Genomic DNA, 24,813 nt, shown 5'->3' with positions numbered 1-24,813 from the left:
ATCAACCCTTGATATTCTTCATGTATGATGACAATCAAGACCTCATCGAAAACATATAAACTACGCAATGAGCTAAATCTATGATCAAAAGACCATTTCATGCTAGTTGTACGCAAAATCATACCAATTCTAAGTCGGTGGATCACCCTCTTTGTCTCAATTGGAATTTAATTGCATGGCGTTGATATGGCCGGAAGTCAGCTCAGCTGGATCCCAAGCCTATATATTTAACTAGGCAAGAATTTTGCCCACCCATTCTTACAAGCCTAGATTTAAAGTCAACTTATCAAAACATAAGCATGTGTATTTGCGAGATTTCTTGTATCATTCCAGATTTACGAACGTGAGAACAAAATACAGTATGATGCTCCATAGAACAAAAAAGGATCCCATTTTCTTGATCTTTTTTTTTTTCAAAGACAACATTTCTTTCTGTCATTGGGATTCATCGGATCACCACCGTAATTATAAATGGACGATTTATCTAAAACACCTAAACTTGGATAACTTGCAACATCCATTAATGGGTGACCAATTAACAACAAGTCTCAAGGCGAATAGTTCTTAAATTTCTGCCGAAGACTCTAGTCATTTAAGCTGAAGATTAAGATGAATGCTTCAATTAATAGGCAACAATATAATCAAAAATTGGCGATGGCAGAGGGACTAGTGGGGATGATATGGGTAACACTAAAATTCAGTCTCACGGTCACAACTCACAAAGTGTTAGCTCCAGAAATTGCAATTAACATTTCCTCTTCACTGGGCTGGGCTGCAACAAAATATCCATTGTGATCAGTTGAAGGTCGTGTTAGTAAATATTGCAAATTTTCCTTAGATAAATTAACCCAAACCTTAGAATTTCAGTAGTTATTTTTCACAAAGATTGAGAGAGTAGAGAGTAGAGAGACTAATTAAGCAGAGTGGGTGCGGGAAAAACCAATCGGAGTTCTGCTTGTCGTTTCCAATTTTGGTGTCAAGGTTAAATGGATGATAGTAGTTATGGTTATATGTGGGAATCACTGCTTATACCCTGGTGGAGATATCTTCACTAGTGACCATGACATTGGTCATGGGAGGATTATTGGTGTTGGATGGGTCAAGAGTTTTATAAATTTATAGATATGAACCAAAAAGTCTTATTTAAAGTGGAAACGGTAACAACTGGGCCTGCATATGGGCTGCAAGGATTCTGTTAAGGGTATTTTAGTCAAAATTTCCCAATACAAAATCAAACGAACCCTAGAATTTCATTCAGTAGAAAGTGGAGGAGAATGCCAGTGTGAGAGAGTGAGACGGTGTTGATAGAGTTCTTCCGCCGATTCAAAATTCAGATGGATTTCAGTCTTGGTTTTATGTGGGAGTCTTTCAATATACCTTGTTGGAGATCAAAGAGGAGGTACACAATTTTTGAAATTTCCGGTCATAGTGAGTTCTCCTCTCAAATCCATATTATACATGTTTCGTACTGCGATGACCTTATTAGAAGCTTCCACCTCTATCGACTCTTGAGAGGGTAAGATCCGTGAAATATAGTGTTGTTTGATATTTTCAATATCTTTCCCTACAACATTGACACTCATGTATTGAAAGATTCCTAAAAGATAACACATGCAAATGAAAGGAAGGCAAGATCTGTCTTCTTTTATAGAAACCAAAATTGGGGTATTCAATTTGTTGGGAACTTTGCTCCCCCAACTGCTACAAAGTAATCTGAATTTATTTATTTTCGTAAATCCGTAATCATTTAGTAATCATTGTTTTAAGTATTCCAGTTTATTCAATTGGATTTAGTGTATTAACATCTGAAATGGATACTGCTCTATGTATTTGTAACTATGGCTTTATAGTATGATGCTCCAGAAAGAAAAAACATTCTCATTGATTTTTTGCAAAAAAAAACATTTGTCATTGCAATCTATCCGATTACTGCAAATATTGACGGTACAATGCATGACTGACTGTCCTGAAGACGGTTAATCTGAAAATCTCAAATATGGACACACCTTGCAACACCCATACATATGGAAGGCCGAGGGGACTAACCAGCAACCCTGGGTACTTAAATTTCTAGCCTAAGAGTCTAAGACTCTTGTCATTTAAGTGTTCCAATGAAGAGTTAGGATAAATGCTGTAATTGATAGGCAACGAAAAACTGCCGATGGCAGAGGGACTAGTGGTGGTAAGAAAGAGATGGGTTACACCATATAATCCAGTCTCACAAAGCATAACAGTGTAGGCTCTAGAAAAGAAGGCTGTTTTTGGGCATACATGAATCTTATTAGGCATACCTAATAAAGACAAAAAAAATGTGAAATAACAAAATCAGAAACCCCCTTAACCAAATTTTTTTTGAATGGCAAATCTGTCCTTTTAGGATTAGTGTTAATACTAATGATTAGTTAAAATAATTATGATTAGTGATTAGTGATACTTTTAAGATTATGTTGTTATAAATTTGTGTAGATGAAAATTTTTGAGTACGAAAAAAAAGTTAGATTTTTTTGGAGAAGGAGGAGGGGAAAATGAGAAAAAAGCTTGTATTTGATTCAATACATGAGGTGGGTACACTTCTATCCTATGTTTAATCTCACTCTTGTAGCTTAAAATCATAAAAAGTTTGTGTTTATTCACTAAGGTTCGGCGAGTCTGGAATATGTTCGGCTTAATACTTCAGCCGAACCCACCTGGATATTGAAAACTAATGAACAGTTCGGCAAGCTTAAAATGTTATTATTATGAGACGAACCCACTTTGTAGCCCCTAGTTCGCCTTGTTTAAAAATGTCATAATGAGCCGAACCTAATCATGTGTGAACTGGTAGAAAAACTATGCGAGGTTCGGCTTATATTGAGAAAAGCATAAGCGCCGAACCTTTTGGTAATACATGGTTCGGCTATTTACATAAGTATTATATAAGACGAACCTGATCACTTGTATTCCTGATAATTGTTGGGGTAAGAATTTTGTATTGGTTCGGCACATAATGTGAATATCTTAATAGACAAACTTCGTAAATGTGCTAGGTTCGGCACATATTATGATTATTGAATACGCCGAACCCCTATGCATCTCTATCTGTGATTAGGTTCATGCCGAACTGTTCATATACACTTACAGGAAGCTTTTGTGAAGAACAGTTCGGCTAAAAACGCAACTCAATTTTAAGACGAACCCAACACCGTATCCGTCATTTAATCGATGAAAAACAGCAAATAGGAGATTGAGTTTGTAAAACTTATTTTCTTATCTTCATTTCCGGAGTTGGAGATGCAGTTGGTTCAATTTCTGGTTCAATTGGTGGTTGATTTTCAGTTTCTACACCTTCATCTTCAATTGGTTCTTCTTCTTCAATTGATGGATTGAAAGACGATTTGGTTTGCCTAGTCCCTGCTTTTCTTTGTACGAGTCATTATGTGGTTGACTTTAATCGACGATCAAATTTTTACGAATCGAAAATTAATCACGGTGATGGATTTTATTTTCGCGGAAGGGGAAGAGTTCGGCTATAGGAGGAACAAGAAGAGTTGTTAAGGGAAACTGATTTTGATTTTTTAGAAAACTGATTTTAGATTTTTGTATTAAGGGTATATAGGTAATTGAACTACTCATAGGGTACCCCTTATAATGCCTAGAAAGATTTACGTATGCCTAAAAAAAACCTTTTCCTAGAAAAAGAATAGTCTCTTCAGTGGGATGGGCTGCAATCAAATATCCATTGCCATTAATTGAAGGCCATTTTAAGTAACTCGCTTCCTTATATGAATCTATCAAACCCTAGAATTTCATAAAAGAGTGAGAGTAGAGAGAATAACAGTGTGACTGAGAAAAGGCGGCGGTGGTATGGGAAAAACCAACCGGAGTTCTGCTTGTTGTTTCCAAGATCAATGGATAAAAGTAGTTTTGTTTATATATATATAATAATATACGGGAACCATTACACATACCCTGGTGGATATCCAAGAGAAGCGAGATCTTTCAAGCAATTGTCATAATGACTTATCCTTTCAAAAGTCAAATCTATGTTGTGTCTTTGATCACAAACCTGATGTGGTTAAGTTGCGCCTAATTTACGTTTTACTTTCAAGGTACATAAGATCTGTGAAATAATGGCTTTGTTTGATGTTTTAATTATTTTTAGCCCTCCTTACGTATTGAAATTCAAAGTTTTGTGTTCTTAAGATTTGTGTTGTTCTACTTCTTCGTTATCAGGAGAAACACAAGAATGGGTATCAGTTGTTCGAAGTTTTCGCCATTTACATGCTACAACTACTCTTGAAGTGTAGATCTTCAAAGTAAACAAGTTAAGATGTTAATATTTTGAATTAGAGATGTTTTTAGGAAAATTTGCTATTTGGTCCTAAGCCCATATACTTAGTTATAGTAGGGTCCAACCCGAATTTTTTATTATCCGGAGGTCCAAAATTAATTAAAACATGGAAATGACTGGAATACCCATCGTTTCCAAACGTGTGTACTAACACGCCTCCTAATATCATTCGATATTCTTCTCTCTCTCTCATAGAAAACCCAATCTCTGTGTTCTTCCTCTCTCTTCGTTTTTCCTTTCTCTTCTCTATTCTAAGAGAAATTCTTGTGTTTCAATAGGAGAATCACAAACCAAAAACGTAGATTTCGATCTAAGAAAAACCAATACTCAAAAATCCAAAAAGATTTCGATTTTCCAACTTAAATCAATATTGTTTTCTAGATCTACGAAGATAGTTTTCGACTTCGTAAGGTGACAAAAGGAGACTAAATGGTAGAAAATGGGATTCGTGACATCCACTTTATTTTGGAAAATTATATCCTAATATGTAAACCAGAACTCCAATATTGATTAAGAAAAATAATAACCTAAATTAAAACTTAATTAGATATCCCGACATATTTTGCATGTATGAGAAAGCAAAAGTTGTAAAAATCAAATAATTATATATATTTTTGGCGATAGAAAAATAGTATATATATATAGATATGAATGAGAAATTTATGAAGAAATTTTAGCCATGCAGATCAAATAAGATAGACAGCCTAAATTTTACGGGTTTTTTCGATAAAATATTTATATTAGCTCATGCGATGCATGAGAAATACAAAAAATATGATGAGTATATGGGCATACCCATAAATGTTGATGAGTTTTTAAGGTACAAAAAAATGGGGATTGGAGATGGAATTTAAGGTACAAAAAATAAAGTTCCATACCCATGGTACATTCTCTGTGAACTCTCTCTATAACAAGGTAAACTCAACTGGTATCCCAAATAAAAACTCGAACAAAATATGGAGTATGGATACAACCCCATATGTTAAAAGCTTTATATTAAAAGTTGCACATGCAATTCTTCCAAATAGCATGAGAGTAGCGGCAATTATACCAGGTATAGGTACTGCCTGTAAACTCTGCAATGAGGGGAAAGAGACTCTAACTCACCTTTTCTTGGATTGCAATTTTGCTACACAGGTTTGGATGCATTTTAATTTTGATAAGCAATTTGTTACTAATGGAACGAACACTTTTCATTATTGTTTGAATGATTGCTTTGAAAATATTGATAGAGAGGACTATGATATAGACTGGCCAGTCCTTTGTAGCACTATCATTTGGCACATTTGGAAACCTAGGTGCAATATTGTGTTTAAGAAGGAGAGCGAAAATAGTGCCTTAACAGCAAACAAAATCATCAAATACATTAATGAGTACATGACAGTGAGTAAATTAAACATGGTTATAATTAATGGAAAATCTTTACTATAATCCTAGCAATGACAATGCTCTGCAGATTACAACCCAATATAGTCAGGGTCAACCTAGAAGTATGGATCTCAAAATTGACATTGCTCTGACAATGATGTGTTCAACTGCAACAGCTGGAATTGCTCTAACTTTGTGTGGTCATACAGGAATCATTAGAGAAGCTAGATGGATGCATGCAGATTGTGGAACCAGAGAAGATCTAGAAAAAGTTGTAGCCTATGCATCTTTCAAATGGGCAATAGAATGGAGTGGCAATATTATAACTTTCAGAAGCGATTCTCAGCTAACCCTTTTGATGTTGATAGGAATGTATGCAGAAGCTTGATAGCAGAGATACAAAATTAGTGAAGACTTTGGAAACAGAACAAAGTTTCATGTAAATTTCTTAGTTCAGGATTTTATTCTAGTCATGAGAACAAAAATTATTTGAACGTCTCATTTGGCCAAGTTCTGTAACAAATATGTGATTAAGCATGTTTGGAAAGATATAAACCTTTGGGGTATCCTAACGCATTTAAACATTCAAAAGTGTAATGAAGATGTAATGGAGTATCGGAACTCGCCTTATGGAGCATATGGACCTTTTCTATCAATAACATGAGGATTTCCTCTTTTTCTAAAGAAAAAAGGAAAAAAAAAAAGGAATTCAGGCTTGTAAATGGAACAGTCAAACAGATTAACTCATTGAGTTCTACCAAATCATATAATATAATAAAGAAAATAAAACACCAACACCATATTGAGTAATTAAGTTGATTTATTCCATTCACTTGAACAAAATAGTGGAAGCACCGTTACAAAGTTATAGAAAACGTGCCTATAAATCTTATTCTTCTTCACGACTACATTTGTCATCTATCCGACTCTGGGAACAGTAGCAACGGTTTGTTGAGGGTCGTTTTTAACGTTAACCCAAACACGGTTGCAACAATAATTGAGATCCCTAATGTTACCCATAGGTATGATAACCGCAGTCACTCCTGGCAGGTCTCTCTCAATAGTTGCTTTTGCTACTGCACCCGGCTTTCCAACAAGTTGTGGCCAACTCTTCCTTGCGGCTCCAGAACCTGGTTCCATTTACGAACAAAAAATTAAAACAAAAAATATTAGAGCCATGGTATAGTGATTAGCAAAGCAAAGTATTTCTTCGCAATTGCTCAACTCATTTTGAAGAAACGAAATCGCATGCTTACCGGTACAACTAATGCATGGAGGCCAAGTCATCTTGAAATCTTTCTTTGTTGCTGTTTCTTCTTTTTCTTTTAGCAAGGTGAAATTGTTGGTATGCTTAGGTTGCAACTTCGACTCCCAATTTATAGGTAGAATGGTATTTAATACATGGCATATGTTCGAGCCATTTAATGTGCCACATAACTAAGATCGATCATGCTAATAGCAGAATCAAAATTCTGATATCATGATATTTTCCATTCAATACCATTCATTTTGTTATTACGGCGATTTGCGAGTATAACGGAGGAGATTTTAGTCTTTTACCACAAGAAAATGGTAAAGTATGGCATGAGACCCAAATTCCAAACCTAGAAGCTAGCTTTTTAACTATTTGTGTTCCTCTGAACACGATTTCTTGAAAGCATGTGGAAAGGTTTATCTCGGCTATGCTGCACAATGTAGATTTTACGGCAGGAACAATCTGCCAGCTGGTACAAAAATTGTAGGGGTCAAGTACATTGGGTTGACTTGACTATAATAGACAGCTTTTGGAAAGTTGGTGACGTTTAGTAAATGGCGTCAGATATCAAGATTTGTCACATCATCATTCCTTAATTATATTATTATTAAGTCATCACACAACCATGTGGAATCCTGATCTCTGGCCGGAGGCATCATATCGCAGGCCAATTTCAAATTTGGCCAAATCCAGTTATACTCAAATTGAGGGCAACATACAGTTGCGAATTAGGGATCACCCGCGTCCAATCCGTCAAAGTCCAATCCGTCAAAGTTGCGGATCTGGAAAATCCGATCGTATCCGGTCCAATCACCCGCGGATTTCACATTCGCAGATCAACGGGTGATACGATCCGAAGCACAAGGAGTAATTATTAAAATCAATTGCGACATGGTCACACTCTGAAGGTATGTGAACTAACGAGAGTCGTTGCTAGGATATGGTTTCATTGTGCATTTACACGACATGGTCACACTCTGAAGGTATGTGAACTAAATGAGACTCACTGCTAGGATATGGTTTCATTTTGGATTTAATGTTCTTCATTTCCTCAATGTCTATGATTCGGTAACCACGGTGCGGTTAATCCGCAGTTTTCAAAGTCCAACCACAACCGTGTCCGGCTCATAGATCTTGCGGATTGGGTTTCACCTGCAATTTTGCGGAAGGATACAGGTGAAATCCGTGGTTTCGGTTTTTCTGCACAGCCCTTCTCATAGACAAATTTCACTATAGATAAGAAAATACTGGGCCAGGTGATTTATGGTACTCAAAGCCCGCACCAGGAAATTTTGCAAAGAAATTTTCTGAATTTTGCAAGAGACTAAACAAGGACTTGAAACAAAAAAAAACTGTTCCTGGTAGGTTATTGCAACAAAACGTGTAGCTGGGAGCAATAATAATTTCTTCATTTCCTTGCAAAACGTATAACATTATCTCAAAGTCAATGAAATAATACACGATACTGGAAAATCTTAGTTCAAATCGACATGTAATATACGTAGAATAAATAGTAGATTTGATTACGACATATTGTATATGTTTACAGCTATGACCAAATGGGAGGAGAACAACTCTGATATGAAACTTCAAGGTACCTAATAATCACACATGGAGGGCCAGCAGACAGCAGTACCCACACAAACTAATTATGTATTCTGAAATTTGCAAAGAGTCCTTACCTCAGTTGTAAATGCATCCCTCTAGCAAGTTTTCGGGATGTCAGAGTTACCAGGTTCCGAGTCAAGTGGGAATCGGGCCACTAACTCACTGTGCTACTCCGAGTCTTAAGCAATTATAAAACTGAAGTATGGGTTCGCAAATCTTGCTCCCTGGAATAAAGATATGCAGCTCTATTAGCATGGTCCATGTGAAACCAAGACCAGTATTAATGAGAACAATGTGCATAATACAAATCCGAACCTGGAGAGAAAGTCAGAAATTAATAAACTATTCAATTCCATCACATTCTGTCTCAAAGTCAATAACTCAGTTTTCAAAGAAAAAGTATTACTTCATAGCTCATACAAAACCAAATATAATACCAAATCTGAGCAATTTCAACAACTGAACATATCGAAAGGCAAATTTGTCTTCGCAATAGCAGTTACCCATAGCTCCAGAACAAAATCCCAGAAAAATGGAAGAAAGCAGTGAAAGGACTTCGCCACAAAATTGGTTCAGAAGCTATTCATCTACTAACTTACGGCATCCATCTCCATCAGCTTTCTTTTTTATGTTAATCTTCATGTTCATTGCAGTTCCATCTTTTCTTTCTTTCAGCTCTCAATTCATAAAACCTCATTTGGTATTAGTCTTCCTTGCTGTTCTTGGTATACTACTTTGTAGAAAAATGGCAGTTGGGAACGGGGAGGTTGAGCAGGAACCGCACCATCATTATAATCACCAACGTCAACCCTTGCCGAATTTCTTATTGAACTATGGGTTTTATATTATGATCATACTCATTACAGCACTAGTATTGATATTCATTGTAATTCCATTTCTGTCTTTCTTTTCTCAAAATTTCAAGCCTAATGTTGTTCAGAAAAATTGGAGTAGTCTTATTCTTGTTCTAGTTTTCTCGGCTATTTTGTGTGGACTTCTTAGTTCAAGTACCACGGAGGCTGATGAGAGGGAGGATAAGAAGGCCGATGTGAAGGAGGAGGTAGTGGCAGACTCCGCAGAGAAGAAGAAAGAGAGTGAGAATCACCGACAGAAGAAGAAAAAGGATATCCATCATCATTATCATTTCCATCAACATCAACATCCTCATCATCATCACCATTATCATCATCTTCGACGCCTCCATCGTCGTCTTCGTAATAGGACTACAGATCGACAACAGTTGCCCACTGATGTGAATCAACAACAGGTGCAAAATGATACAGTACCTACCGATCAGCAACAGATGTCTACGGATAAACGACGGTCGCCTAATGATAGATATCGTCAACAAGTACCAACTCATACATATCAACAGTTAGATACAGTACCTATCAATCAGCAACAGCTGCCTACTGATCAAAGATGGTTGCCTGCTGATGGACATCAACCATGGGAGCCTACTCCTAAAGTTGTGCCAAATGGAAATAGAATGATGAGAAGGAATAGTCGTTCATATTCTGACCTAAGCAAACAAGAATCGTATCAGAAACTCGACTATGATTTCCCAAGATACTATGATGATATTAATGTAGGTAGGTATATGTACGGTTCTCAATCCGAAGGTCCTCAACCATCAGCACCGCCGGTGCTTAAGAATGAAGATTTTGAAGATTTATCTACAGATCAACAACAGGTGCCTACTCCTAAATTGGTGGCTAATGGAAATAGAACGATGAGAAGGAATAGTCGTTCATATTCTGATCTAAGCAGACAGGAATCATATCAGAAACTCGTGTACGAAAGCCCAAGATACTGTGACGATATCAATGTAGGCAGGTATCGGTACGGTTCTCGACCCCAAGGTCCAAAACCATCAGCCCCGCCATTAATCACGAAAGAAGATTTTGAAAATTTCTCTAGGCAGTGTTCAATTGGTGAGCCTCAGTCTGTGGTGGATCCATCACAGCCACCTCCACCACCGCCTATAAAAAACTTCATAAACTTTCTCAAGGGGTGGAAAAAGAAGCGTTCTGGCTCAACCCCGCCACCACCCCCACCACCACCATCCTCTTGGGCACCAACAACAGCATCAACTTCATCAGGTCCTCCTCAATTATCCATCAAGAGTCCGGAGATCAAGAAAATCTTGGATCACAAAGATTCCGATGCTTGGATCCCTCCCATCTATACTGAGTTAAAAATCAATTTTAGTGCAGCATGGATTACTCCGGAAAAAGTTACTGGAATTGGCTTAATTCTAAGGGACTCTACAGGTTTATGTAGGGGAGCAAGGGGAAGAAAATGCTTTTCAGTGTCGAGTGAAGAAGCCTCGGCAAGAGCAGCTTTGGAGGCTGTCACATGGGCAAAACAAATCCCACTGTATGGAGTTACTTTTGAAGGAGACTCAAAGTGTATCATAGACTATCTACAAAATAAGACGACAAATGTTCAAGAGTCCACTGCCTCACTACTTAAAGAAGCTTTACAAGTTAGTAATTTTATGTCAGGAACATACAACAGGTTTCAATATGTTTCAAGAAATGCAAATAAAGTAGCTAATGAAACGGCAATACTGGTAAGAATATCAGAAACATCTTTTGATGGAGAGGCGAATCTACCGTCTTATATATCCTCTCAGTTAGCAAATGAACGTGTAATTTCAACTCTGTAATCCTCTATATTATACATAATTCAGTTTGCAAGACAAAGAAAGATATATTTGCTGGATGCTTCTACAGTGTCAATAGTAATGAGTGGAAACCACCTTCTAACTATAGGACGGCTCTGGTTCTCGGTCATGTAAGTTCATCTGTACTTCCTAACGAGACTAATTCAAAGAAAAGGATAAGCTCACCTGAACTACACTATTGTTATAAACACTAGCTGTATGCAGGCGCTACACACAAACTTGCCATATGCGAGTACAATTTGCTATAGGAAAAAAGAATACAATCTGGATACTTTTGATCCAAAAAGACCGACTATTCAACTTCTATAGAGCTCCAAAATTATATAGAAGCTGAAACCCATCATAGTATTGACAGAATTATGTTTTTCGATTCTGACTAAACAACTAATTCTGCCAGAAAAAACATGATTTATGAAAATGTAGCATATATGATTGATGCCTATTTCTGAGGTAGTGAAAGAATGAGGAAGGAAATTGACTATAGTTTACCTGTTTCCATGGATGATCCCTCGGTCCAAATATAAGGTGGATTCAATACCCACATGAGAAGATCTCAATCTGCATAAACAACACATTATTTGGAAATTTGTATCAAATCGGTTCAATATTTAGAGAAAGATTCGATACAAACGAGCTAGAAGTGCACCTGATGTTTCTTTCTTTTTAAGCATCAACTTTTCATCCTTCCCCTCTTGCAAGTGCTTCTTTTCAGTTGAATCCAAATTCAGGTACAAATTGTGTTGTCTGATATAATCAATCACTTCATCTACCGTCAGATACTTTATTGATAATCCTCTTGAAATACATTCCCTCATTCTTGAAGAACTAATCTGGTTCGGTATCAGTTCATCCACAACTCTAATGTTGTTCTTATACGCATTCAAAATCTCATCCCCTGAAATAATCTTCTCAATGTCAGTACCTTCCCTGCGAATACAAACAATTCCATAATCTCTACATAAGGCCCTAATCTGCTCAGGGATCCATACTCCCGGTACACAAAACGATTCCACTAAATCAGAACCACATAGAAGCATAACCTTAAGCGACTCTCTCCTCACCAACCCACTATCACACAAGCAACTCTGTACTCTATCCAATACAGTCAAAGTCCGCTGATAACTACTTTGTTTCGCCTCCCACGGATCCACCATAACAAACGACGAGCTTCTACAAGCAAGCTCACACAACTGTAAGCGATGTTCAGCAGAGATGAGACCTTTCTTCTTGTACGCATCATTCACAGGTGACATGTAACCTCCAATAACACAAAATCCATCTGAATTTAATGCATCTCTTGCCAGTTCAAACATTCGCAAATGCATGAAAGTCGGAGGATTGAAACTTCCATTTGCTACTAAAACAACAACACCCTTTCCATCATCAATGGGTTCCTTAAACAGCTTCTCCAATGGCAACTCGACATCCATATCTAGTTAATCCTTAGATGGCTTATTTTCTGTCAGGCATTTTCACAAACAATTAACAACCAGCAAATAAAATTGAGAAAATTAGGTTAATTGAGGCATTAGGGTACGAATTAAAGAAAATCACATAGTGTACCTGTTATATTTAGTTGATATGAATTCTCTACCGATGATCTTCAACAGAGATGATGATCATGTGTCTGTAGTAGCAAAGATGATGTAAATTTCTGGATCAACTATTACTACTGAGAGTAGTTCCAATTCGAAGAGGAAGAAGAGACCACCAATGATGATCAATATACCACCAGCGGTGGTGGTGGAAAATGAAGTGGAGGGAGAGAATTTTTCTTGAATCAGTGGTAGTGGTGGTGGTTATATTGGATTAGATTTGAAGGTCCGTATTCTGGGAGACCTTAAAAAGGGACAAATTGTCATACCGAGAAACTATCTCTTTTAAACCTATTTCTCCTCTTAAACAGTACAACAAAGCTGGAATAGCTCAGCTGGTTAGAGCGTGTGGCTGTTAACCACAAGGTCACAGGTTCAGTCCCTGTTTCTAGCGGTATACTTTTTTTTTTTTTTTTGGTAGAAAATTCTACAGTTTTTTAAACCAGATGAACCACAGAGTGTGAGAAACACAAAAATTCCACAATTCTTTGGATAACTCCACAATTATGCGCTACCAAACCAAATGGACCAAGAAGTGTGACCACACGTACTCGCTGAAAAATTCAATTTTGAAGACATTAGCTTCCTAGCTTTCTTGGAATGGTGAAGTACATATCTACTGATCTGTTGACTACACCACCAGGATGTCACAGACAAACCGACTATATCTCCTTTACTGCAACAGTATCCAAATTGAACACTCCATCTGACATATCTTGTCTCTCAGTAAACTCCAGAGTCCAAACTGTGGTCCTGCGCACTATCCAGATAACAGAAACCTTGTTGTCAAGACTGTAACAGTCGCTGATTTTTCGTCACCTGCAAATGGAATCAGCTCAACTGGTCTCCCGACTACTCCACCAGAATCTCAGACCAACTACACATCTGCTTGCTGCAACAGTGTCCCATTTAATTACTCCATCTGACAAATCTAGCAAGCTAGTCTTCTTATCAACTCCAAATGGTGGCCCTGCGCGCAATATCCAATTAACAGAAACCATATTGTCAAGGATGTCGCAATCATTGATTTTTCTGACCTGCAAATGAAGTCAGCAGTGAAGTAATTATGTGACATCACTAATAAGTACAAAAAAAAAATCAATAAAAGGACCATTTCTACCACACTCCTGCGCCACCTCGAAGTCAATATTGCTTGCTATAATCATTCATGCTTTTAAACATAAAACAAAAATATCTCACATTAAAAAATTTACCATAGAACAGGAGGGAGATAAACAACCATTTTGTGTGCACAGCAGCTCATCCATCAGCCATCGATTCTCAATGAACATCTTTAAGAAAAAATCTTGCGTTTTGATTACAGGTTTGCTAATAACAGCATTAGCAGTAGTACTCTTTGTTGTATATCCATCTTTTCTTTCTTTCGCGTCCGAAATCGTCATTAATATTTTGGATTCAGATATCCTTAACTTAGTTTTAGTTTCCTTTCCTTTAATACTTGGAGTACTTCCAAATAGAAACACCACAGTTGAGAGCGGTTCCTGGACTGTTGGTGGTGGGAGGGATCATAGCTTAACAAATTTGCACTCGCACCACCACCACCACCATCATCATTACTATCATCTCCATCGTAGGCCTGTGGATCGAAAACGAACAGGTATGGCCCATAAAAATCAAAATATGGATGAATTGAGTGGTTTACCATCTTCAGCTGCTGATGCTGCTACTAGTACTGCTGCTAAACCTGTGGGAAGTGGAAAGGGATTGCTGAGAAGGAATAGTAGTTCATTTCCTGATCTGAGACAAGAATGGTTGTGGAAACCTGACCCTGAAAGGAGGCGATACTATGATGATAATACCTGAATCGTACGACACCCAATATACCAGTAATCCAAAACCCATACCTCCCATAGCACGTCAACAAGAGATTTCATCCTCAGAACCATCACGAGCACCTCAACAACCAAAAAAATCTCCAGTTCCAAAAACACCCACCAGCTGCAGCAGAGCGGAGAAGAAAACAACGGGAGGAGAGAAGAACAATTAGATTGAGAAAGCGTGCAGAGAAGTCAGCTGATGAACAAACGAATGATTTGAAATTCAAGCGGCCCGTAGAACCAACATAATGTTGGATATTTTCAAGGTTTGCCGCTACGTAGAGTTATACGGTGAAACGACACTACCAACAGGCAATCTCGTGGAAGTTTTTTTTCTGATTTTACTTTGTAAAACCTAGAAGTTTCCATTCAAAATTGAACAGACGCGTCTCTTCCCATAAGCCACCATTAATGGCTTTTGGAAGCGTCTGTTGGTGAACACTACCAACAGGCATGAATATCACTATAAGTAGCGAAGATGTTCTCCCATTCCAACACATCAAAAACAATCTGTTTTCTTCTTCTCTAAAAAGCATCATCAGAACCTTATACAGTGTGATTCTTGGTCGGGTCAAGGAAGTACAATCCTTGAATTCGATTACGGTGTTAGGGCTTCATTGAATCCTGAAGGCATAATTCGAGAGACCGTTTGTACTCGCCAAATTTATTGGGAAAGGTCGAATTATTGTCTAAAAGAATCGAAAGAGCCTTGAACTCAGGGGTAAACCATTTTCTGTTTCTGTTTTCATCGTCTTGTTTAACCCAAAATTTCCAACAGTTTTAGACAATAATTTTCTGACAATGGAGGGTGAACCTTCAAATTCGAATGTAACTGCTCAATCTCTGCAAGTGATGAACCAAACCCTAACTCGATTGGAACGTTTTGATGGTGATAATTTTACTCGTTGGCAAGAGACTGTGAAATTTTTCCTAATCACCATCAAGTTGTGGTACATACTTGAAGACGGTTTGGATGAAATTCCTGCACCATCAGACGAAGACACTGATGATTTGAAGGCCAGAAGAAAGAAACGTCAGGAAGATGATTTTATGTTTCGTGGTCATATCTTGAACGCCCTAGGAACTAGTGTTTACAATGCCCATCGAAGTATTTCGTCTGCAAAGGAATTATGGACTACGCTTGAAAACAAATACAAGATTTGTGAAGCAAGCAACAAGAAATTCCTGATTTGCAACTTCATGGATTTTAAAATGGTTGACAGTAAGTCAATTATTTCCCAGGTCAGTGAACTTTTACTCATTGTTAATCATCTTAAGGATGCTGGAATTGAACTTGTTTCTGCATTTATTGTCGGAATCATTATTTCTCGTCTTCCTCCTTGTTGGAATGGTTATAAGAAGAAACTTAAGCATGCTGAGACTGACTATGATTTAGAAGGTTTACAACGTCATCTTCGTATAGAAGAGGACTCTCGTAAACGAGAAATTAAGGATAGTCAGCAAACTGAGGATCATTCTAAGGTTAACAGTGTAGATTTTTCTAATACACCAAATGCTTTGAAACCTAATAATGATACTCAGTTTAAGAAGCAACATCCCAACAAGAAGAGTAAGAAGAAGGGGCCTTGCTTCTTCTGTGATAAACCCGACCATATTGCTCGTGATTGTCGTCTCAAAAAGAAACAACAAGGACAGAAAAAGGAGAAAAATATGGTCGATGAAAAACTTGTTATTGTAGTGCAAGCCGCCAACGCCGTTTCTAACAATGAGATTGGATGGTGGTACGACAATGGTTCAACTGTCCATATCTGTAAAGACAGGCATCTTTACAAGACATATGAATCGGTTACTGGCGAAGGAAACGAAGTTGTCTCTGCAAACAACTTACACAGCAAAGTGATTGGAAAAGGCACTATTGATCTCTCCTTTACTTCGGGAAAGACTGTTACTCTTACTAATGTATTACATGTCCCTGACATTGTGAAAAACCTTGTTTCTGGAGACCTCGTTATGAAGGCCGGATTCAAGACGACTTATGAGTCTAATAAGTTTGTATTGTCCAAAAATGGTGTATTTGTTGGACAAGGATATGCTTGTAATGGGATGATTAAGATTAATTTAATAAATAATGGTCCTTCTTATACTATTGACTCCGTTGATTTATGTCATGGTAGATTGGGACATGTGAATTATGGTTCCCTTAGAAACATGAGAAAATTAGGATTAATTTCTGATTGCAATTTTGATAATATCTCTAAGTGTGAAATATGTGTGCAAGCAAAAATACATAGAATTTCCTTTAAGTCTGTAGTTAGAAATTCTTCCTTGCTTGAATTAGTACATAGTGATGTTGGTGATTTAAAAAATCATGTGACTCGTGGTGGAAACAAATACTATGTTACTTTTATTGATGATTGCACTAGATATGCTTATACTTACTTGATGAAATCTAAGGATGAAGTCTTTGATATGTTCAAAATATACAAAGCAGAAGTAGAGACACAATTAGGACAGAAAATTAAAATTTTGCGTTATGATCGTGGTGGTGAGTATTTTCCTAATGAATTTAAATTGTTTTGTCAAGAGCATGGTTTAATTCATCAATTTACTGCACCTTATACACCTCAACAAAATGGTATTGCGGAAAGGAAAAATAGAACGTTGGTTGAGATGGTTAATGCTATGCTTATTAGTTCTAATTTGCCTAATTCCTTGTGGGGTGAAGTTATGTTATCTGCATGCTATATTTTGAATAGAATTCCTTCGAAAAAGAAGAATGTTTCTCCCTATGAATTGTGGTTTAATAGGAAACCAAATTTAAGAAGACTTAAAGTTTGGGGTTGCTTAGCATATGTTAGGAAGCCGGATCCTAAAAGACCTAAGTTAGGAAATAGGGCGTATAAATATGCTTTTGTAGGTTATTCACTTAACAGTGTTACTTACATATTTTTAATCCTTGACACTTTTGAGATTATAGAATCTGTAGATGTGGAATTTTTTGAGAACTTGAATAGGAACAGTTCCCAAATGCAACCCATAGAAAACCCATTGTTACGTAGTCTAGAATATATAGAGACTAATAACAAACATCTGCTCCTAACATAGAAGATATTTCTGAAAGTATAGAAGATATCGAACCTAGAAGAAGTAAGAGAGCAAGGAAAGCGAAAAGCTTTGGTTCAGAATGGGTACAATATCTTGTAGAAGGTAGTAAGAATGAAATTCTTAGTATGACTAGATATGTAATGCATGTTGATGATGACCCTAAAACTTATGCTGAGGAAATGAGTTCCAGAGATGCTATTTTCTGGAAAGAGTCTATCAATGATGAAAAGCATTCACTTTTGTACTCCCTTGAATTCGATTACGGTGTTAGGTCTTCATTGAATCCTGAAGGCATAATTCGAGAGACCGTTTGTACTCGCCAAATTTATTGGGAAAGGTCGAATTATTGTCTAAAAGAATCGAAAGAGCCTTGACGTCAGGGGTACACCATTTTCTGTTTCTGTTTTCATCCTCTTGTTTAACCCAAAATTTCCAACACAGAATCAGAGCAACCATTCCGCAAAATATTGTCAGCATCACCACCATCAATACAACCAACTGAATCTCCAGAACTGTTGCCCAAGATACGGCCAATACCCCCACCATAACCGTTGAAGAAAATACCGGCAATACCAACACCCGTGAAACAAACTGAATCACCACAACCGCTGCCCAAAATGCCACCAACGACGCCATTGACGGACAGAAGACAAGAGCAGGCAGAGAAGCAAGCAATTCAATTGACAGGTGAAGAGCATCGAGATCAGAAGTCGGTGCAGACAAAGACTTGGAATTTGAGAAAGGAAATTTAGGTGATTTCTATGGGTCCATCACCAACCCCACCTCCGCCCCTAGTTAGCAATTCGTGGAACGGGAGACTACGGAATGCATATGGGAATTATACGGATTTATGAAAGTCGAATATCGTCAGGAATCTGCTCGACGGTTCATGATACGGCAGTAATACGGAACGGCATACGTACGTGTATATTCGTTTTAGATATATGAGTTCGGTGCACAAAAATTGGTATGCATTAATAGGAAAAAAAGTTTAAGCATGGTGGGGAAAATATGATGTGTGTCTACAAATCAGTTCATATACGGAATAAATGTAAAGTTTGCACAAAAGAATCATTGGCTCAGTGGAACAGAGCCTTCAAGGGGAGTAATATGTTAGTGGTTTGACTCCCTCCAAACAAAGACGAAGGTTAATTGGGCCCTGCAATATGCTATTCCAAAATCCCAATATCAACTGGGTCAGTGTTTTACGGGAGCGTTGTGGGCCGATTTAATTAGCCGACTCCTCGTTCGGGACATAAAATCGCAGGTATCGGAGTCGGAGTTACATTTATTCGAACGAATTGTCCGTGTACGACCAGTTCCGAATAATTCGTGAATCTTTTGCCGAATTGCTAACAAGGCCTCCGCCTCCGACTTCACCAACACCTACTTACGAAGCATTCATAAATCTTTTGAAAAGATATTAAAATTTAACATATGCCCCTGGGAAACCGTCTCCACCCGCCACCACCACCAGTAATCGGTGGTATTAAAAGTCAACAATCACTGATTGTAATATTCATCACCCACTTTTAATAATTAAATTCCTTTTATTCTTTCATTTTTACTGAATTGACACAAAAAAAATCGGTACTCTAGTGGGAAAATAGAAAACGAGAACGAACCAAGTCCAGTTGAACAACCGGATCTTATCATAACCAACCATACTGGTATATAGTCCGGTGGGGATGTGGTCTAGTGATAATTTTCTCTTCCAAATCCAGTTGGTGGAATCAAACACCTCGCAGTGATGTCCAAATTCCCCCAATATTATGCACATAAAAGTAACTTAAATTGCAGTCTCTAGTATAACTGTGTAATTGTTAGGCCTATTCATATGCACAAGGTCAAAATAACTTGTCTGACATACCAGGTGGCATGACAAATGAATTGTGCCACGATGGAAAAACATAGAGCGACAGAGTTTCTAGCCAACGATATTCATTACAGCGTTGGCGTCATAGTTATCATCGCTTGATTTTCTTTATATCATTTAACAACTACTTTGAATCATGTCAAATTCGCTTTTCCACAAATGTTTTTGCTGGGGGTTCATAATTGAGGTGTCAGCTTGAAGAATGTTATGCTTGGTATAGTCATTCACAATTTTTTCTTGAGAAAGACGACTTTTTCTAGTCTTCCTATTTTGAAATTTCCTATCAACCGCTCTTTGCTTTTCGTCGTTCTTCTGATGTTTCATAAACTCTGTCATGTTAAATCCATTGGAGCTTCCACCTGCTTGAGCTAATTTTCTAGCAACTCTTGCTTTGTTTCTTCCTAGAAGTTTTTTTGTTAGCATCATCATTATTAAGAACTAAGTTGACAATTGAGTTTCTTGGGACATTTGGTGAAGAGTTTGATGGGCCTGGTGAAAATGGTGAAGAGATTGAGGAAGAAGAATTGTATGGTGACCGTCTAGGTACTTGTTGATTAGATGCTAACACTTCTGGATTATATTTGTTCAACGTCTTCAAAATTGATAACAACTTTCGAAATTCGTAATTTGAGCCATTTCGGCGCTGACATTCTGTACGAACCTTTCTTTCAACATCACTATCCACAAGACCACTCTCTCGGATTCTCTTGGCATGCACTATCACAGCAACATATAAGGCGACTTGCCTATTGATCGTAATGAATCGTTCTGACAACTCTTTTGCATCACGATTGTTGATGTTGATGATACGTTCTTCATATTTACTAAATATGTTATCCCACATGGTGTTACCATGTTGTTTTGCACCATTAACACAATCTTGGATAAAATAAACATAATAATGACAAATGCATTCCTCTTCTGTGATGGTGACTTTTGCACCCCTAACTTTGACATTTTTACCTTTACCGTTGCCTTGAATTTGAGATTGTGAATCCATATTATAAAAAATTGACGAGTGTAGATAATATTTTAAAAAGATTGAGAAATTGGTAAATTCTAGACGGATTAAGAAATTTTGGTGTGAGTTGAAATGAGTTTGAAATTGGGTACGTATTTATAAAGGGAGAAAATTGTAGCTGCTGGATGAGGAACTGTTGAGCGATGGTCAACTTAGTGAGCGACATCAAGAAAATTCATGTCACTGGAATGACTATCGAGCGATCTAATGACCATACAGTGATGGGCACTCTATCGCTCGTTACTGATTTTAGGTTTTATCAATTATATAACCATTATATTTAACATGCGTGGACCTGGGATGACTATGTATATATTACCCATCTTTGTGTGGTCCGTTCTAGTGACAGCCTTCTCCTTTTATTATCTCCCCCGTACCAGCAGGTGCAATTACTATGTTATTTCATGTATGTCTAAGTGGTATAATTGACACTTAGACCGATATGTTTGCCACTTTGACATACTCATAGTGGGTACTAAAATGACAAAACCAGCTGCTTGATATGTACATAAGAATATACCATATACTAGTACAGACCTTAAGGAAGCAACCAAGTCTCAGGTTGGGTATATATGTTTCTCCATTTAAGGCCTGTCCTTAGGGGGGTAAGCAAAGGAAAGCCCCACTTTAGGGAAGTAAAAGGTAAGGGGAAACAAAATAAAATATATTTTTATAATTTGGGATTTTTGCCTAATAAATAATTATTGGGGACCTATATATAATTTATATATAATTACATTAGATATTTAGTGGTGTTGATCATGACTTAAATAATATTCTAATTCTTTATTCTATATTATTTTTGTTTGATTAATCCTCATTTTTTTGCAATTAAACAAGAAAGAAAATTAAAATATTATAAGTGTACCTTAATTTTGTATTTTTTTTTGTTTGTAGTCTTCTGTTTTCCTTACTTATTGTTCAATTATTAAGTTTTTTAGAATATCAATTCTTCACTGTTGTTAATTTTATATAGCTGATTGATTTTGGGGAACCAAAGCTTTAAATTATTGGTAATTAAATCTAACTTGCTAAGAAAACTATACTTATTTGTTGTTTCGAAAAATATATAATTTTTGTATTTTTATTAGTACTCGTGATGTGTTAGTGAGTGTTTTAAATTTAGGTTATAACCATAGTTTTTTACAATTAGCTATATTTTTGTGCTTTCATAATACAAAATTGCGAAAAAATATGTAACTAATAGTCGCCATTAACAAAAAAATCATATACTAACATTTTTTTGTATACTGACGTTCTAGCATTTTCCATTTAGGAAAGATACATTCTATATCTTTTTAACAAAAATGTGATTAGCATATTAACGCATACTAGCAGATGATTTAATACAATTTGCGCGCAAATTTTACTTTATGGGGAATATATTTTATTCGCTTCGGGGAAAATATTTCTCAGGAACTGCCATGTCATTCTCTTGTTTTTTTTTTACAGATGAAGTAACTATGAATCCGAAACAACTTGGGTGTAGTAACACAACAAACTAAAAAACCAAATTGAGATGCACAAGCCACCATCATACAGTATGTTGATTTTGGTAAGAAATCGAGAAACAGGGAAGAAACCTTAGCTGACTTGTGCTCATGGTGGTCGTCGACATAGGGGGTAAATAAAATTTATATGTTGATCATAGACAAATTTATCTGGTGTTATACTCTGTGTGTTCTGTAAATATTTCTTTTGAAAATGTACATCACAGAGAATGGGTTACTACAAATACTTACCAAGACGTAACCGTTCACCACTGTTACTCGAGTTAAAACCTTATTGATTGCACCATAATAACAACTATTTGACATTCATATTCTTCTACATAATGTAACCTTGCAATAGAGCTCGACCTATTCGTAGTGTTACGAGACCATTTTTAGCACCGATGCACTAAGTCAATTAGCGTTTTGTTCTTCAAATGTTCAAACCTGCAGTGAAGTAGATATCGACATGAAAGAAAAGATTAATAGCATGTTTGGATACAAGTCCAACATTTGGGCACATAATCGAAACACTTAATTTTTTGTGAAGTAAAGACACTTGCCTCTGATTTATGCTTCTGATATCCAAACAAGCTAAAAAGCATTAAAAGTCTCAGCCTAATAATAAATTAAATTATTAAAAAAGAAGTTGTGTGAAAACAAGACACTGATAATCACATACTTGTGGATTTTATTCTATTAACTCTCCCAGTTACATTAGAGATGTTGCGATTTACATATGCTGTGATTTTTTCACTTTTAGAGTGACTTTATTCTTTCGTTATAAAATTTGTCATTTTATGTCAACAAAAACAATTAGATTAATTGTTTTGTCAGTTTTAACGCTTTAATAGATACAATGGTGATCACGACTTTCATTGAGTGACTATTAATCACAGTGCGCTAACTCTATTACACAGTATTCTTATTAGCTGATCATATCTCTCGAACACAAAAACCCTAAGTCTTTTAAGAATGACAAAATGGTGGTGAATATCATCGTTCTTGGTGCTCCATTTTCCGTAAAGATGACGTACATATAAGCGCTTGTTGTTGGAAATTACGATGGGATTTTAGCAGATGTATTAATTCACGTTTCTCTTAGGTATCTTTGTTTCTTGATCTAGAGTTTTTCTTAGGTTCATCTTTATCATGGTTGATAAACTTACTTTTTCTTGGATTGTCATTAGTTCCAACTGCTGAAAGAAGTTCAAATCGATAATATTTTATACCTTAATTTTTTTCGAGTTTAATAACTTCAATTTGTGATTTAAATTCATAAGTATGTTTTTCATTTAGGTATTTTAATTTCTTAATGATTTTTATTTCTTGTTCAGAAAAGATCTAATTAATCAATTGGAAGCATTTAAGTTTATTTTTATGGCGTCCGCCATCCTGGTGTTTAATTTAATTAATCGATTTTCCCAAACATTTATGGGAATATGCAAGTTGTATTGCATGAGTAACTATATTTAATTATTCACCATGTTATGTACCTTTTATTATAGCTGAGGCTTTCGTTTCTCCAAGTGCATTAACTGAAAACCAAAACTGTTTTAAGAATCAGAAACTCCAAATGAGAATTATTTCAATATAGTTTGGTTTTTCCAATCATAATAATATTTTCAATTACTAAATATATAACCAAGTTTTGCACTAAATGTGTTTTAAATATGCTATATATTTTTACAACCGAAAGACAATAAGTTGGCATATTTTTATTATTTTATAGTTATTGTTAACTATTTTATAATTAAATTAATGTTAATAGTACGTACACTAAGATAATTTGTTAATATATTAACGAGTTTTTTTAATCTTTTTTAAATGATAGATATATTATATAAACTAGGGTCATTCATTATATTTGGTAGCTTAAATATAGATTATAACATAGATCTCTTTTGATTTATCCTCTCATCTATATTCCACTGAATATACAAGACGAATAAATTTCTTTGGAAATCGTTAGATCCATTATCGCAACTTTCTTTCAAGATGAGTAACTTTCCTTAGAACTTATTTTCTTCAACGTTTACTCAATGTTCCTACATATTGTTCCGTTGTTATTTCTGAATTTCAAGATCTAAGCATAGAGTTCTTACAACAATATAAAAGGAAGTCATAAAACATAAACTGAAAATAACAGAAAACAAATGACGGATGAATTATGACAGCACTATCTATAAAAACTAACAATGCGCATATAATACACAAAGTGTTCCTATTCATTAATGGTAGTTCCCTTATGGCTCATACAAAATTAGATTTTAACCAAGTATTTTATCTGAATATTAGAGTGATTCTGACTATTAAAATTAGAATTGCTTAAGGTGATCCCCAAGAGATGTATCAATATAGGGTCCTATCAGACTGAAAAGAAGGATTACACCATCAGTACCCTGAGTGTTTTTGAAAAGTGATTAAACAAACTATTGAACTACTTCATCACCACTTGGCCTGCAAGGAAACCTATTGAATTATCGAGTCAGTTTTCTTAGATCGGATGTCGCTTCCTCCATCACCATGAGCCCACATCCATTTGAGACAATGATGATTTAAAGTCAATGTATTTGTGTGAATAAGCTCTGTAACAAGACTAATTCAAAGAGAGGAACATACTCAAGGCTGAGATTCTAAGGATAATGTTCACTTGCAGACCCTCTGACCGTGACAT

General features: G+C 36.3%; 2 protein-coding genes and 1 non-coding gene across 3 annotated transcripts; 1 reads left to right on the top strand and 2 right to left on the bottom strand.

The window, feature by feature from the left end:
* Window positions 1–6,518: 6,518 nt before the first annotated feature.
* Window positions 6,519–7,034, bottom strand: LOC113317780 (glu S.griseus protease inhibitor-like). The gene is made up of 2 exons (XM_026565915.1): window positions 6,955–7,034; window positions 6,519–6,828 (listed from the first exon to the last, which is right to left on the bottom strand). The coding sequence occupies exons 1-2, from the start codon at window positions 6,983–6,985 to the stop codon at window positions 6,617–6,619; spliced, it is 243 nt and encodes an 80-aa protein (XP_026421700.1). The 5' UTR covers window positions 6,986–7,034; the 3' UTR covers window positions 6,519–6,616.
* Window positions 7,035–8,342: 1,308 nt separating this feature from the next.
* LOC113319177 (nicotinamide/nicotinic acid mononucleotide adenylyltransferase-like) lies at window positions 8,343–13,100 on the bottom strand. The gene is made up of 4 exons (XM_026567453.1): window positions 12,814–13,100; window positions 11,897–12,709; window positions 11,740–11,808; window positions 8,343–8,785 (listed from the first exon to the last, which is right to left on the bottom strand). Exons 2-3 carry the CDS (start codon window positions 12,678–12,680, stop codon window positions 11,804–11,806), a joined length of 789 nt encoding a protein of 262 aa, XP_026423238.1. The 5' UTR covers window positions 12,681–12,709; window positions 12,814–13,100; the 3' UTR covers window positions 8,343–8,785; window positions 11,740–11,803.
* Window positions 13,101–13,165: 65 nt separating this feature from the next.
* On the top strand, window positions 13,166–13,239 carry TRNAN-GUU. Its single transcript has one exon. It is a non-coding gene; the product is annotated as a tRNA-Asn (tRNA).
* Window positions 13,240–24,813: the final 11,574 nt, after the last annotated feature.

The sequence above is a fragment of the Papaver somniferum genome, chromosome 10 (genome assembly GCF_003573695.1).
Source record: "Papaver somniferum cultivar HN1 chromosome 10, ASM357369v1, whole genome shotgun sequence".
Lineage (NCBI taxonomy): Eukaryota > Viridiplantae > Streptophyta > Magnoliopsida > Ranunculales > Papaveraceae > Papaver > Papaver somniferum.
The sequence above is the reverse complement of the archived record's forward strand: the minus strand, read 5'-3'. Positions and strand labels throughout refer to the sequence as shown.

What these genes read in the sequence shown, in the direction of transcription:
- LOC113319177 (XM_026567453.1), bottom strand. Translation starts at nt 12,680, where the DNA reads ATGGATGTCGAGTTGCCATTGGAGAAGCTGTTTAAGGAACCCATTGAT.
- LOC113317780 (XM_026565915.1), bottom strand. Translation starts at nt 6,985, where the DNA reads ATGACTTGGCCTCCATGCATTAGTTGTACCG. An exon ending in TCCATGCATTAGTTGTACCG is followed by an intron (nt 6,829 to 6,954) that starts GTAAGCATGCGA and finishes AAATGGAACCAG; the next exon opens with GTTCTGGAGCCGCAAGGAAG.